The sequence below is a fragment of the Oncorhynchus tshawytscha genome, linkage group LG19 (assembly GCF_018296145.1).
Source record: "Oncorhynchus tshawytscha isolate Ot180627B linkage group LG19, Otsh_v2.0, whole genome shotgun sequence".
In the NCBI taxonomy this organism is placed as follows: domain Eukaryota; kingdom Metazoa; phylum Chordata; class Actinopteri; order Salmoniformes; family Salmonidae; genus Oncorhynchus; species Oncorhynchus tshawytscha.
In genome coordinates this window covers 41,211,367-41,228,234 of record NC_056447.1, presented here as the reverse complement: position 1 = coordinate 41,228,234, position 16,868 = coordinate 41,211,367, and the positions used below count along the sequence as shown (strand labels likewise).

Here is a 16,868-nt window from a genome sequence, read left to right as displayed (position 1 = left end):
AGGGCTTTAGACCGGCAGGCTGTGTTGGGTTTCTATAGCAACAGGGCCAGTGTGTGTTATCAGACAAGAGGACACTAGGAAATGGTGGGCTAGGGATAGCAGCCACCACCAATCAGAATGTGCTCGTCTCACAACAGATATACTGTCTAACTACGTATCCTCAAAGATAAATGAGTATGCAATGTCTTAAAAGGGCAGCGTTTGAACAGTTAAAACATGGCGTCAATCTCCCAAGGCGAGTCTCATTCCCCAGAAGAAAAACTAGTGATAAATGAGCGTCCCCAGCCCCGACTGTCACGCCAGCAGCAGCTGCACACAGGGCAACTGGTCCACAGTGAAAGACAGACATGCTTTGGGCCCAAGGCTCTGTAGGAAGCTGGTGTTCTGGGCAAGCAGAGACCAGTCCGCCTCCACACCTGTAGGTACATCACACAGCCTCCCTGCCAGCCTCCACTTCCCAACGCCTCCTGGAGTCAATGTCTGAATGAAGAGTGAGGAGAGAAGAGAGCTGTCTGACCTTGAGCTCGATCATGCTGCTGATCTCAGGGAGGAAGTTCTGGCTGATGATGCGGTAGAGGTGGCGGTCCTGGGGGGACGTTTTGTCCTTGATTCTCTCAGCCAGACTGGCCCACTGCTCCTCTGTGTCACACACCAGGGACCAAGCGCCACGCTCACGGTCTGGACGGACAGACACATCATGGTCAACATGAGTCCCAATCGTCAGCATCAAATATACATCTCTAGTCAGGAGTAGAAGTTGACCATGTTTGATAGCTTTGTCTTTTTGCTCTCACCTGTGCCTGAGTGCAGACCTTCCAGTCCATTCTCCTTCTTCACTTCGTTCTCCACCTCACTGAAACAAAAGGACAGCCCGTTAGGTATTTACCATGCACTCCAAAGCATTGCATGAACAAGGACTGGGGAACAAAGCTGGTGAAAATATTTGTTTCTCTGGAGACATTTTGTTTGAGAGCGGAGAGAACGTGAGACCACAAAGGAGAGACCCTGCTGCTGGTCACCTTAGCTGGATCTCCTCCACTTTCTTCTTTGGTGGTCTTCCTCTTTTCCTCTTCTCTGCTGGTTTGATCACAAGGGCTTCACTGTGGGGGGACAAAATCATGAAAAACAAATATCCGCCCACACTTTAAATTACACAGGCCTTTTACCTGTGTAGCTATTACCGGAGTGACCCGTGTAATTAACCTCTAACAAGTACATGTAGTTACGGAGAATAACTAACTATGTTGGTGCCCACTTTGTCCTTCCTTAGAAAACATAATTTGCAGTAGGAAGTGCTACTGTTTACATAGGTCATTGCATTACAAAAACCAGAACGCATATATAAATGCGCACACACACACACACAGTAAAGTATCAGAGAATCCAAAAAAATAGAAAACATGGTTATATACGCTAGCATTGTGTTCACATACTGCGACCTCTTATTGGTGAATTATGGGCAAGCAAAACCATTCAACGTCTACAACTGATGTCCTATGGTGCAACCCTCTTACCGGAGCTGCTCTGCTTTCCTCTTGACTGGGTCCTCTTTGTACATGCGGGTACCATAGAAGTACCAGTAGAGGGTACCGTTCCCATCTTGACCCAACGGCTCCACGCGCAGGCTGTCCGCATCCAAGCCCTGGGATCAAACATTCTATGGATTAATAATGTACAGTACCAGTCAACAGTTTGGACAAACTTACAAGGGTTTTTTATTTATTTTTTAATATTTTTTAATAGGGAAGACATCAAAACTACGAAATAACACGTATGGAATCATGTAGTAACCAACAACAACAAAAAAGTAAAACAAATCTAAATATATTTTATATTTGAGTTTCTTCCAAGTAGCCACCCTTTGCCTTGATGACAGCTTTGCACACTCTTGGCATTCTCAGCTTCATAAGGAATGCTTTTCACATATGCTGAGCACTTGTTGGCTGCTTTTCCTTCACTTCGCAGTCCAAATCATCTCAATTGGGTTGAGTTCGGGTGATTGTGGAGGCCAAGTCATCTGATGCAGCACTCCATCACTCTCCTTCTTGGTCAAATAGCACTTACACAGCCTGGAGGTGTGTTTTGGATCATTGTCCTGTTTAAAAACAAATGATAGTCCCAACTAAGCCCAAACCAGATTGGATGGCGTATCGCTGCAGAATGCTGTGGTAGTCATGCTGGTTAAGTGTGCCTTGAATTCTAAATAAAATCACTGTCACCAGCAAAGCACCCCCACACCATTACACCTCCTCCTCCATGCTTCACAGTGGGAACCACACACGCGGAGATCATCCATTCACATACTCTGTGTCTCAAAAAGACATGGCGGTTGGAACCAAAAATCTAAAATTTGGACTCATCGGACCAAAGGACAGATTTCCACGGTCTAATTGCTCGTGTTCTTTAGGACAAGCAAGTCACTTCTTATTGGTGTCCTTTAGTGGTTTCTTTGAAGCAATTCGACCATGAAGGCCTGATTCACACAGTCTCCTCTGAACAGGAGGCGGCAGGTAGCCTAGTGGTTAGAGCGTTGGTCCAGTAACCGAAAGGTTGCTAGATCGAGTCACCGAGCTGACAAGGTAAAACTTTGTCGTTCTGCCCCTGAACAAGGCAGTTCACCCACTGTTCCTAGGCTGTCATTGTAAAATAAGAATTTGTTCTTAACGGACTAGTAAAATAAAAAAGGTTAAATAAAATCAAACATAAAAAAACAGTTGATGTTGAGATGTGTCTTACTTGAACTCTGTCAAGCATTTATCTGGGCTTCAATTTCTGAGGCTGGTAACTAATGAATTTATCCTCTGCAGCAGATTTAACTCTGGGTCTTCCTTTCCTGTGGCAGTCCTCATGAGAGCCAGTTTCATCATAGCGCTTGATGGTTTTTGCGACTGCACATTTTTTTTTTTAGTTATTGAAATTTTCGGCATCAACTGACCTTCATGTCTTAAAGTAATGATGGACTGTCGTTTCTCTTTGCATATTTGAGCTGTTCTTGCCATAATATGGACTTGGTCTTTTACCAGATAGGGCTATCTTCTGTATACCACCCCTACTTGTCACAAGACAACTGATTGGCCCAAACGCATTAAGAAGGAAAGAAATTGCACAAATGAACTTTTAACAAGGCACACCTGTTAATTGAAATTCATTCCAGATGACTACCTCATGAAGCTGGTTGAGAGAATGCCAACAGTGTGCAAAGCTGTCATCAAGGCAAAGGGTGGCTACTTTGAAGAATCTCAAATATATTTTGATTTGTTTAACACTTGGTTACTACGTTATTTCATAGATTTGATATCTTCACTATTATTCTACAATGTGGAAAATAGTAAAAATAAAGAAAAACTCTGGAATGAGTAGGTGTGTCCAAACTTATGACTGGTACTGTACATAATTCACTTCATCAGGTTAGATAGCACTTCTTCAGCCAGTCATCATAAATGGCATCACAATAATTCACCATAACTACAGCTAACTACACCAAAAACTACACAAAAAAAAGTGTTTATCCATTTTTTAAAAACCGTTTTCCCCATGCTAACTCTGACACAGTCATAACAGGAGTTAAACAAGGTGCAGACTTGCGGTAACCGGTGTACTCTCTGTGTGTGTGTGCGCGCGCGTGCAGTACCTTGAGCAGGTCGAAGACATCGGCAGCGTCCAGGCGGTAGTCACACAGCCTGTGCAGCAGTTCCACCTGCGTGCGTGGGGCCAGCTCCTCAAAGGGCCCCTGGCGCAGCGGGTTAGGCTTCCCCTCCTCCAACTCCCAGCGGTAGTTGATGATGTCGTCCAGGTAATCGCTGAATGCCTGGGGGCTGAAGGGGAGAGGAGTGATTAGTCCCATATGTTTTCCCACACCTAGTAAAGTGTTGCCATTAATCTCTGACATGCTAGTATCTGACAATGACATGCTAGTATGACAATACAATAGTAAGGAGGGCTGGGTATTAACAAAACCATATTGAGATCTACTGCAGTGAATTTAGTTGGAGCAAACTAGTCAAGGGTTCCAATACAACATTGGATAATTTTGTCATTAATTCTCAAATGCCTACTGTTCTTATAGTGTCAAACGGTCAAAACTTGGAACATGTACTTTGTATCGATACCAATCTAGGCAGTTACAAGGAATACCGATTGGACGATGGTTGGACAGAAATTACAACACAATAATCCCCCTAATATAAAGACCTTCGATGAGACCATTGGGATCTGACAATAGCAGCACCATTACTCACTCACTTCCAAATCCTTGTCCTTAAAGTTAAGAAAAGTAGGCTGTCCATTGTGATAATCATGAAATAATTCAAGCTGCCATACCGTAGTAGTTCGAGGAAATAGGAATGCGAAAAGAAAGCCATTTTGTTTGCATTTGAGTGGGTTTGTATTAGTGACGCACCGATATCGATATCCTATATTTTCCTTGCCAAAAAAACCTGATACCGATAACTGATATGAAACATTTTAGCGGCCTTTTAAGCATTCTAGTACAGTTAAATAGTTAACACACACACGCGCAGCGGTCAAAGGCACTGCATCTCAGTGCAAGAGGCATCACCACAGTCCCTGGTTCGAATCCAGGCTGTATCACATCCGGCAGTGATTGGGAGTTCCATAGGGCGGCGCACAATTGGCCCAGCGTCATCCGGGTTTGGCTGGGTAGGACATCATTGTAAATATGATTTTGTTCTTAATGACGTGCCTAGTTAAATAAAAGGTTACACACACACCAAAAAGTTATTTTGTTGGCATGTACATATGTCCCCATTACCAGTAAAACATAATCAAAACCTATTTCTATCACTTACTTGCTGTGCGGTTTCGTTGTTCATTTGTTCATTCGTTCCATTCTCAACCAGGATTTCATCATACATATCAAGCAGTGAAGTTTCAGCTCTCTGTCCGTGGCCTCTCTTCCTCAGTGCGCACTGTCACTGTGTACATCTGTTTCCATCTTGTCCAGCTGTCTATGTAACATTTCACAAAAACCCTGTTTCTTGTCTGCATCGAAGTAGTGGTCCTTGTACATAGCGTTGAGCATGGTGGCGACACAGCAAAGAGAAAATGCCACCCAATCGCTTGTTCACAGCCTGTGTGGACAGTTTTGTTGCCGGGGCAAACTGTCAAGGGCAACTGTTTCATTCATTCATTAGAATACAAATACTACACTAAACAATGATATAAAACGCAACATGTAAAGTGTTTGTCCCATGTTTCATGAGCTGGAAAAAAAGATCCCAGAAATGTTCCATATGCACATAAAGCTTCTCAAATTTTGTGCACATTTGATTACATCCCTGTTAGTTTTGTTGAGCAGGCGTTTCAATGCATTGACAGAGGGTATCACATCTGCTGCAGGCACAGTTGATGAGCTGATTTCTCGAGCCAGTTGTTTGAATGGAGCTAGCATGTTCATGTTTCCAAGTGTCAAACATATTCGCAAATGCCATTGAAATTGCAGCAGCGGTATGACAACCAGCATATTGATGAGCATGCAATAAGACTTTCCTTAGTGCGAAATCCTCGATGACCCACTGTGCTGTCAGACTCAGCATGCTCAAGGGGCTGATATCACTGGTCCAAATGTCAGTCGTGAAGCTAATAGCAGTGACGCTATTACTGTGCAACTCCAGTTGTGCAACATCTGAAAAAATGTGCCTCCCCCCCAAAAAAAGTGTACTGGTGCTCAACCAGTCGGCGAAAGCCAACATCACCCATGATAGAGAACAGTTGATTGTCAAGGGCTATGGATTTCGCCTTTGAGTTGTCTCGCTGAAATGATCTTACTCATTCAAATGACTGCTCAACTTGTTGACTGCTCGATCCATACAGCAGACATTGTGGGCTAGGTTAAGAATGCTGTGTTGCACGAGTAGCGCAGAATTTTACGTAGCGTCATTACGTCATGTCCCTTCATTATATACAAAGATGTTCTAATCTGTGTTATATAGGTATGCACGTCAGTTTTGACATCGGTTTTGCACATCGCCGTTAAACTAGATATCAGGCCGATACCGATGTTGGCATTTTTAGCTAATATCGGCCGATTCCCCCCCCATCCTCTGCTGACACACCACCACCCCCCTCTCCAGCTCCGCCGGAGCGGTTAACGAGTGCGGATGAAAAGTGCAGCTCCGTGTGAAAGGCCAGAGCCAAACAGCCACCCCGAGATGCCAGTGGCTGTCCAGCCCAATAAGGCCAGCCCGGGTGCGGAAACTGGATCAGTCCTAACCTCTCTCCCCAATCACAGGCAGACTGGTGCCTGGCCCGGTAGTGCTGATGGAGCAAGAGCAGGGGGCTCACTTATCAACAGTGAGTAAATGTCTTACTAAATTCTGGTGTACGTGGAGATTCTAGGATGTGCATGCGCCACAAATTATTGGGATTGATCAAACGGTCACATGCAACATATACAGTGGGGCAAAAAGTATTCAGTCAGCCACAAATTGTGCATATTCTCCCACTTAAAAAGATGAGAGAGGCCTGTAATTTTCATCATAGGTAGTACACTTCAACTATGACAGACAAAATGAGAAAAAAAATCCAGAAAATCACATTGTAGGATTTTTAATGCATTTATTTGCAAATTATGGTGGAAAATAAGTATTTGGTCAATAACAAAAGTTTCTCAATACTTTGTTATATACCCTTTGTTGGCGATGACAGAGGTTAAATGTTTTATGTAAGTCTTCAAAGTTTTCACACATTGTTGCTGGTATTTTGGCCCATTGCTCCATGCAGATCTCTTTTTCCCCCCATTTTGTCTGTCATAGTTGAAGTGTACCTATGATGAAAATTACAGGCCTCATCTTTTTAAGTGGGAGAACTTGCACAATTGGTGGCTGACTAAATACTTTTTTGCCCCACTGTACGCATGTTTTCATTGATAAATCAGACCCATATTATATTTGTTCAGTAGTGAACAAGAGCTACAACCCCACCTAGAAAACACCCTCCATTCACCTTTTACGGTAACATAAACACCCTAATTTTCTGTATGATTTTAAAATGTTGGAACTGGGCCATGATAGTTCCTAAGACAGTGCCATGGCAAATTTTATCAACATTTCTGTACAGGGGTGGGCAGAATGGTACAGTGACCCCCCCCCCCAAAAAAAATGCATGCCGCGCATTCTTACAAGACTGATTGTCCTTTCAAACAATTTAAAAGTAAATGTTAAACCCACACATCTATGCAAAAGACAAATTGTTCGTTCAATATTTTGTTTCTCAATACATGATTGTGGTTCTATTAGTTTACCATTACTACAATTTGAGCAAACACCTCAAAAAAACAATAATCCTATTTGCTTGCAATACAGTTGATCAACCTTCTAGAAGTTGTGTGCACACATGGCTTGAGAGTAGCGTGAAAATATGCACTCTCATCAAGCTCAAAATTTGAATACCAACCTTTGCGGAAAAACTGGCACAAGCAAAGGTTTTGAGTATTTTTTGTGTGCACACACCTTTGATCAATGAGGACCCAGAAGAGGTGGTGGTAGTGGATGGAGGTCACTTTTGGATTAGAACATTCATTTTACTTTCCTGTGCTCTTCCCACTCCCTATCTCACACACTCATCAAATGAACTATCCCCCACCAGGGAAAAATCTTCCTAAACCAAGCTTCCTTCGTGAGAACTCTCAGTTGTAAAATGCTGATTTCAACACAAGCTGTTCCCATTCTGATGTGCTCACTACTAACGAGGTTTGTGACTCAAACTTCCTGTGTTTCACTGTGTGCAGGCTAGAGGTCGACCGATTAATCGGAATGGCCAATTAATTAGGGCCGATTTCAAGTTTCCATAACAATCGGAAATCAGTATTTTTGGACACCGATTTTTTTACACCGTTATTTAATCTTTATTTAACTAGGTGGGTTAACTGCCTCGTTCAGGGGCAGAACTTCACATTATCAGCTCGGGGGATCCAATCGTGCAACCTTACAGTTAACTAGTCCAACGCTCTAACCACCTGCCTCTCATTGCACTCCACGAGGAGACTGCCTGTTACGCGAATGCAGTAAGCCAAGGTAAGTTGCTAGCTAGCATTAAACTTAATTATTTTTTTATCAATCAATCATAATCACTAGTTAACTACATGTGGTTGATGATATTACTAGTTTATCTAGCGTGTCCTGCGTTGCATATAATCGATGCGGTGCGTATCGTTGCTCCAATGTGTACCTAACCATGAACATCAATGCCTTTCTTAAAATCAATACACAGAAGTATATATTTCTAAACCTGCATATTTTTCTAAAAGAAATCCAGGTTAGCAGGCAATATTAACCAGGTGAAATTGTGTCACTTCTCTTGCGTTCATTGCATGCAGAGTCAGTGTATATGCCACCATTTGGGCCACCTAATTTGCCAGAATTTTACATAATTATGACATAACATTGAAGGTTGTGCAATGTAACAGGAATATTTAGATTTATGGATGCCAGCCGTTAGATAAAATACAGAACTGTTCTGTATTTCACTGAAAGAATAAACGTCTTGTTTTCGAGATGATAGTTTCCGGATTCGACCATATTAAAAGACCTAAGGCTCGTATTTCTGTGTGTTATTATGTTATAACTAAGTCTATGATTTGATAGAGCAGTTTGACTGAGCGGTGGTAGGCAGCAGCAGGCTCGTAAGCATTCATTCAAACAGCACTTTCGTGCTTTTTGCCAGCAGCTCTTCGTTGTGCGTCAAGCATTGCGCTGTTTATGACTTCAAGCCTATCAACCTCCGAGATTAGGCTGGTGTAACGATGTGATGTGAAATGGCTAGCTAGTTAGTGGGGGTACGCGCCAATAGCGTTTCAAACGTCACTCGCTCTGAGACTTGGAGTAGTTGTTCCCCTTGCTCTGCATGGGTAATGCTGCTTCGAGGGTGGCTGTTGTCGTTGTGTTCCTGGTTCGAGCCCAGGTAGGAGCGAGGAGAGGTACGGAAGCTATACTGTTACACTGGCAATACTAAAGTGCCTATAAGAACATCCAATAGTCAAAGGTATATGAAATACAAATGGTAGAGAGAGGAATAGTGCTATAATTCCTATAATAACTACAACCTAAATCTTCTTACCCGGGAATATTGAAGACTCTTGTTAAAAGGAACCACCAGCTTTCATATGTTCTCATGTTCTGAGCAAGGAAGGAACTTAAACGTTTTACATGGCACATATTGCACTTTTACTTTCTTCTCCAACACTTTGTTTTTGCATTATTTAAACCAAATTGAACATGTTTCAGAATTTATTTGAGGCTAAATTGATTTTATCGATGTATTATATTAAATTAAAATAAGTTCATTCAGTATTGTTGTAATTGTCATTATTACAACAACAAAAAACAAACAACAAAAATTGATTAATCGGTATCGGCTTATTTTGGTCCTCCAATAAATCGGTATCGGCGTTGAAAAATCATAAACGTTTCGACCTCTAGTGTAGGCCCATACGGGCCCCTGGATGTTGTCACCAAGATGGGGAAGATAACAGACCAACATTGAGTTGGAAAGGTAAAAGGTAAAGGTAAATGCTACTGTGTGCTAGTGAGCGAAAAAAGGTAGACCTAGTCAATATTAAAATAATAAAAATTAAATAAAGAATGTGGGAAGGCCGGGGGTACTACTTACGTGATGTCTGTGCGCTGGTAGCATCCTTGCAGCAGTGAGACGAGGAGGTCAGCCAGAAAGTCTATGTCCTGCTTCTGTAGCGCCTCTTCCAGCTCCTACCACACAGAAGGGAGAAGAGGTCAGCCAGTGAGTTATATGGAGATCCTCTTTTTAAGGTACGCAAAAATATTTGTTTTAAAGTCAACATATAACATTTTATGGTTGGTATTAGTCACAGGTAGGCACGTAAAAAAAAAAAAGCTGTGTGATTCCAAAGTGATACAGATGCCCTGGAGTAAAACGGTAGGAGGTGATGAGAATTTAGGGTTTCCAAGACACCGTTTGACATTTTCAATGAAACAGGAGCTCTCGTAGCAAAACTTAGTTGATGTGTGGATATTGGAACTAGTACATTGTCAGAGCCATAGGGGACCAGAATCAGGCAGTATTTCACCTCGAGTCGAGTACACTTGATCATGACAAACAACCATACTAGATAGGCTGCGTGTAGGGACTGGTTAGGGTGATTGAGTTGCTGGGGGGAGGGGGGTGACTAGCTCACAGGTTCTCAGAGGAGTCCTTTCTGCCAGCGGTTGGATGCGAGGTTCAAGTTCAACCCTGACCCCTCTCCTGCCTGGCATTGTGTGGCCACTATTGAGGGTTTATGAAGCGGCAGTAACCGGGAGAGCAAACTCTAAAGGCCCTGAAAGAGCCAAGGAGAGACGGCAGCAGGAGCCTAAGGCCACCGTACAGACCGACCCCCCTCTCCTCCACTGTTACCCAGCATGCTTGCTCTCTCCCCGGGATACCCAAAGGCCCTCAGCTACAGAGCAGAGGCTGGGCAGAGACAAGGGAGGCTGAGGGCAAAAAACACTAATGCAAATGGCTCTATCAGCCAAGTCTCCATTCTACTTAACCTTTCTTCCCACTTTCCTAGGATGCAAAGCCACCCTTCAGAATTGGCTATTCCACTTAAAAAGTAATCCGCCTGCAGCTGACCTCTCCAACACTCCCTTCTGTCTCCATCTACAGAATTTACTTCTAAATTCTCTGCATAAAACACATCTCCCCTCCACCAACAAACCTCCCCAAAGAAAAAGCACAGTGACAGTCCAGAATTAACTGAAGGGTGAGGAGGACCATTTCATTGTGCAGCCACAGCCTGCAGATTGCTGCCTCTCTCTAGATAAAACCCATCTAAGTGCTGGGGTCACTGGGGAGGGGTCAGCCTCCACACCTCTTGGCTGTGGAGAAGCAAGGAAGCTAAGAGTCAACCATCAGTAGGATGAAACACAGGGGGGAGGGAGAGAGAGTGCTTTAAAAACAGGATAAGTTGGATGTTTCTGCTATGGGATAAAAAATGTAAAAAAATCAGATAGCTACTCAGGACTGGTTGGTGGTGCAACAGAAACTGATTCTTTATCTCCAAGTACTATTATTAAAAAAGCAGAGTTCATTAAGCTGCTTGAGCACATTTCAAATGACCGATTTAAAAACCTATTGATCATGGTGGAAAATTAGACAGATTCTAATGGATCTAAAGAATAATTCAATATGAAGAGCCTGGGAGGAGAGAAGCTCACAACCTTGAGAGGGCCTGGAACTGGGGTGCCAGAAACCACAATAACATACACTAGGGTCAAAAGTTTTAGAACACCTACACATCAAGTGTTTATTTGTACTATTTTCTACATTGTAGAGTGAAGACATCAAAACTATGAAATAACACATATGGAATCATGTAGTAACCAAAAAAAGTGTTTTGAGCTGTTCTTGCCATAATATGGACTATCGTAACTATTGTCACAACATCACTGATTTGCTCAAACGCGTTGAGGAAAGAAATTCCATAAATTAACTTAAAACACACCTGTTAATTGAAATGCATTCCAGGTGACTCCATCATGAGGCTTTGGGCTCCCGATTGGCGCCGTGGTCTAAGACACTACATCTCAGTGCAAGAGGAGTCACTACAGTCCCTGGTTCGAATCCAGGCTGTATCACATCCGGCCGTGATTGAGAGTCCCATAGGTTGATGCACAATTGGCGTAGTGTCGTCCAGGTTTGGCCGCCAATGTAAATAAGAATTTGTTTTGAACTGACTTGCCTAGTTACATTTTTTTTAATGAAAAAAATTATGGTTGATAGAATGCCAAGAGTTTGAATAATTTACAGTTGAAGTCGGAAGTTCATACATTTAAACTCCGTTTTTCACAATTCCTGACATTTAAATCCTGGCAAAAATTCCCTGTCTTAGGACAGTTAGGATCACCACTTTATTTTAAGAATGTGAAACGTCAGAATAATAGTAGAGAGAATGATTTCAGCTTTCCTTTCATCACATTCCCAGTGGGTCACAAGTTTACCTACACTCAGTTAGTATTTGGTAGCATTGACTTTAAATTGTTTAACTTCGGTCAAATGTTTTGTGTAGCCTTCCACAAGCTTCCCACAATAAGTTGGGGGAATTTTGGCCCATTCCTCCTGACAGAGCTGGTGTAACAGAGTCAGGTTTGTAGGCCTCCTGGCTCGCACACGCTTTTTCAGTTCTGCCCACAAATTTTCTATAGGATTGAGGTCAGAGCTTTGTGATGGCCACTCCAATACCTTGACTTTGTTGTCCTTAAGCCATTTTGCCACAACTTTGGAAGTATGCTTGGGATCATTGTCCATTTGGAAGACCCACGTGTGACCAAGCTTTAACTTCTTGACTGATGTCTTGAGATGTTGCTTCAATATATCCACATAATTTTCCTGCCTCATGATGCCATCTATTTTGTGAAGTGCACCAGATCCTCCTGCAGCAAAGCACCCTCACAACATGATGCTGCCACACCCGTGCTTCACGGTTGGGATGGTGTTCTTCGGCTTGCAAGCCTCCCCATTTTTCCTCTAAACATAACGATGGTCATTATGGCCAAACAGTTCTATTATTGTTTCATCAGACCAGAGGACATTTCTCCAAAAAGTATGATCTTTGTCCCCATGTGCAGTTGCAAAACATAGTCTGGCTTTTTTATGGCGGTTTTGGAGCAGTGGATTCTTCCTTGCTGAGCGGCCTAGGTTATGGCGATATAGGACTTGTTTTACTGTGGATATAGATAGTTTTGTACCCGTTTCCTCTAGCATCTTCACAAGGTTCTTTGCTGTTGTTCTGGGATTGATTTGCACTGTTTGCACCAAAGTACATTCTCTAGGAGACAGAACACGTCTGATTCCTCAGCGGTATGACGGCTGTGTGGTCCAATGGTGTTTATAATTGCATACTGTTGTTTGTACAGATGAACATGGTACCTTCAGGCATTTGGAAATTGCTCCCAAGGATGAACCAGACTTGTGAAGGTCTACATTTGTTTTTCTGAGGTCTTGGCTGATTTCTTTTGATTTTCCCATGATGTCAAGCAGAGCGGCAGTGAGTTTGAAGGTAGGCCTTGAAATACATCCACAGGTACACCTCCAAATGACTCAAATTATGTCAATTATTTTTATTTATCAGAAGCATCTAAAGCCATGGCATCATTTTCTTGAATTTTCCCAAGCTGTTTAAAAGGCACAGTCAACTTAGTATACGTAAACTTCTAACCCACGGGAAGTGAAATAAATCTTTCTTCAAACAATTGTTGGGAAAATTAAATTGTGTCATGCAAAGTAGATGTCCTAAATGACTTGACAAAACTACAGTTTGTTAACAAGACATTTGTGGAGTGGTTGAAAAAGGGTTTTAATGACTCCAGCCTAAGTGTATGTAAACTTCTGACTTCAGCTGTATATTTTAATTTGTTTACGACTTTTTTGGTTACTACATGATTCCATGTGTTATTTAATTAGTTTTGATGTCTTCACTATTATTCTATACTGTAAAAAATAGTAAAAATAAAGAAAAGCCTTAATGAGTAAGTGTTCTAAAACTTTTGACCATTAGCGTAGTTAGCTACCAGTAATGCTGAGCGATTAGTGTTTTTTGAAGCTGACTCAATTTTGGTTCCATTATAAAAAATATATATATATTTTTTTAAATAAAAAATATCACCGTTTTAAATTTGGGTTTTGATAATTTTTAAAACATTAAATGCATTATGAAACAAAAATCACACAAATTTGAGCTTTTTAATTGACATTACCAAAGGCAAAAAGTTCAATTAAATTGTCAAAACATGAAAATATTCCATTGTCCAAATTGGGTAGACATCAAAAAAAAGAAAGACGACTATGAAATGTCAGTTGTGTAAATAACCAAGTTTTTATTTGACGACTTTTCAATTTTTCATTCCTTAAAGTTATGACAATCATTTGACAAGTTCTTCAAAGTAAATAAGGCATACTTTCACAAACTGTCTATCCCACTCTCTCCTCGTTGTGTACATTCCGCTCTCATCCAGTCTGTGTGCATCTAACCTAAAGTAGCAGGCGTAAAGAAAATGTATCCATCTCTGTTAGAGGCGGAAAGAACAGGTGCAATGGATTATGGTCATTGTAGTTCATTAACATATTTCTGCGCTGAACTATACCGAAGGAATAATATATACACTGCTCAAAAAAATAAAAATAACACATCCTAGATCTGAATGAATGAAATATTCTTATTAAATACTTTTTTCTTTACATAGTTGAATGTGCTGACAACAAAATCACACAAAAATTATGGAAATCAAATTTATCAACCCATGGAGGTCTGGATTTGGAGTCGCACTCAAAATTAAAGTGGAAAACAACACTACAGGCTGATCCAACTTTGATGTAATGTCCTTAAAACAAGTCAAAATGAGGCTCAGTAGTGTGTGTGGCCTCCACGTGCCTGTATGACCTCCCTACAACACCTGGGCATGCTCCTGATGAGGTGGTGGATGGTCTCCTGAGGGATCTCCAGACCTGGACTAAAGCATCTGCCAACTCCTGGACAGTCTGTGGTGCAACGTGACGTTGGTGGATGGAGCGAGACATGATGTCCCAGATGTGCTCAATTCAGGTCTGGTGAACGGGCGGGCCAGTCCATAGCATCAATGCCTTCCTCTTGCAGGAACTGCTGACACACTCCAGCCACTTGAGGTCTAGCATGGTCTTGCATTAGGAGGAACCCAGGGCCAACCGCACCAGCATATGGTCTCACAAGGGGTCTGAGGATCTCATCTCGGTACCTAATGGCAGTCAGGCTACCTCTGGCGAGCACATGGAGGGCTGTGCGGCCCCCAAAGAAATGCCACCCCACACCATGACTGACCCGACGCCAAACCGGTAATGCTGGAGGATGTTGCAGGCAGCAGAACGTTCTCCACGGCGTCTCCAGACTGTCACATGTGCTCAGTGTGAACCTGCTTTCAGTGTGAACCTGCTTTCATCTGTGTAGAGCACAGGGCGCCAGTGGCGAATTTGCCAATCTTGGTGTTCTCTGGCAAATGCCAAAAGTCCTGCACGGTGTTGGCCTGTAAGCACAACCCCCACCTGTGGACATCGGGCCCTCATACCACCCTCATGGAGTCTGTTTCTGACCGTTTGAGCAGACACATGCACATTTGTGGCCTGCTGGAGGTCATTTTGCAGGGCTCTGGCAGTGCTCCTCCTGCTCCTCCTTGCACAAAGGCGGAGGTAAGCGGTTCTGCTGCTGGGTTGTTGCCCTCCTACGGCCTCCTCCACGTCTCCTGATGTACTGGCCTGTCTCCTGGTAGCGCCTCCATGCTCTGGACACTACGCTGACAGACACAGCAAACTGTCTTGCCACAGCTCGCATTGATGTGCCATCCTGGATGAGCTGCACTACCTGAGCCACATGTGAGGGTTGTAGACTCCGTCTCATGCTACCACTAGAGTGAAAGCACCGCCAGCATTCAAAAGTATCATATAAAGGAAAATCAGTCAATTTGAATAAATTCCTTAGGCCCTAATCTATGGATTTCACATGACTGGGCAGGGGCGCAGCCATGGGTAGGCCGGGGAGGGCATCGGCCCACCCAATATGCAGCCAGGCCCACCCGCTGCGGAGGCAGGCCCAGCCACTCAGAATGAGTTTTACAAACAAAAGGGATTTATTACAGACATAAATACTCCTCTGCACCCCCTCTCCAATAGACGATCCCATAGGTGAAGAAGCCAGATGTTGAGGTCCTGGGCTGGCGTAGTTACAAGTGGTCTGCAGTTGTGAGGCCGGGTGGACGCACTGGAAATTTCTCTAAAACGACGTTGGAGTCAGCATATGGCAGAGAAGTTAACATTAAATTCTCTGGCAATACCTCTGGTGGACATTCCAGCAGTCAGCATGCCAATTGCACACTCCATTAAAACTTCAGACATCTGTGGCATTGTGTGACAAACCTGCACATTTTAAAGTGGCCTTTAATTGTCCCCAGCACAAGGTGCACCTGTGTAGTGATCATGCTGTTTAATCAGCTTCTTGATATGCCACACCGGTCAGGTGGATGGATTACCTCGGCAAAGGAGAAATGCTCACTCACAGAGATGTAAACACATTTGTGCACAAAATGACAGAAATGAGCTTTTTGTGAATATGGAACATTTCTGGGATATTTTGTTTCAGCTCATGACACATAGGACCCACACTTTACATGATGCGTTTATATTTTTTGTTCAATGTAGGTTGAATATTTGATTCATGAAAACTACAACTCCCTTCAGCCCAGTGTCCCACAGTTATTAACTTGATTTCTCTCTTTAGAGAAAACGATGCGATGGGCTCACACAAGAAACTAAAATACTATTCAAGTAATTGAACAGACATCAAATCAAATTTTACTGGTCACATACACATTGTTAGCAGATGTTATTGAATGTGTAGTGAAATGAGTGTGCTTCTACTTCCAACAGTGCAGAAATATCTATCAATTCCACAACAACTTCCTAAAACACACACAATTCTAGGTAAAGGAATAAAAATATATACACACATAAATATATGGATGAGCAATGACAGAGCGGCATAGGCAAGATGCAATAGATGGTTTAAAATACAGTATATACATACATGAGATGAGTGATGCAAGATATGTAAACATGTTTATTAAAAGTGGACAATGATTACATGTCTGTATGTAGGCAGCAGCCTCTGTTAGTAATGGCTGTTTAAAAGTCTGATGGCTTAGAGAGGAAGTTGTTTTTTTTATGCTCAATTGTACATCTGTAAAAGTTTGTGACAATTTTAGTTGACAGGACAAATTTCTTCAGCCTCCTGATGTTGAAGAAGCACTGTTGCTCCTTGACCACACTGTCTGTGTGCGTGGACCATTTCAGTTTGTCAGTGATATCGACGTCGG

At 42.6% G+C, this 16,868-nt stretch overlaps 1 protein-coding gene across 2 annotated transcripts in view; it reads right to left on the bottom strand.

Moving 5' to 3' along the window:
* Positions 1–16,868, bottom strand: part of LOC112218773 (cat eye syndrome critical region protein 2) — a 49,678-nt gene that overhangs the window by 14,446 nt on the left and 18,364 nt on the right. For both annotated transcript variants that reach the window (XM_024379895.2, XM_024379894.2), the window contains exons 2-7: positions 9,628–9,722; positions 3,632–3,815; positions 1,515–1,642; positions 1,020–1,100; positions 795–853; positions 518–678 (exon numbers count right to left, since the gene is read on the bottom strand). In XM_024379895.2, coding sequence (XP_024235663.1) covers positions 518–678; positions 795–853; positions 1,020–1,100; positions 1,515–1,642; positions 3,632–3,815; positions 9,628–9,722 — 708 coding nt within the window. The remainder of the gene's footprint in view (positions 1–517; positions 679–794; positions 854–1,019; positions 1,101–1,514; positions 1,643–3,631; positions 3,816–9,627; positions 9,723–16,868) is intronic.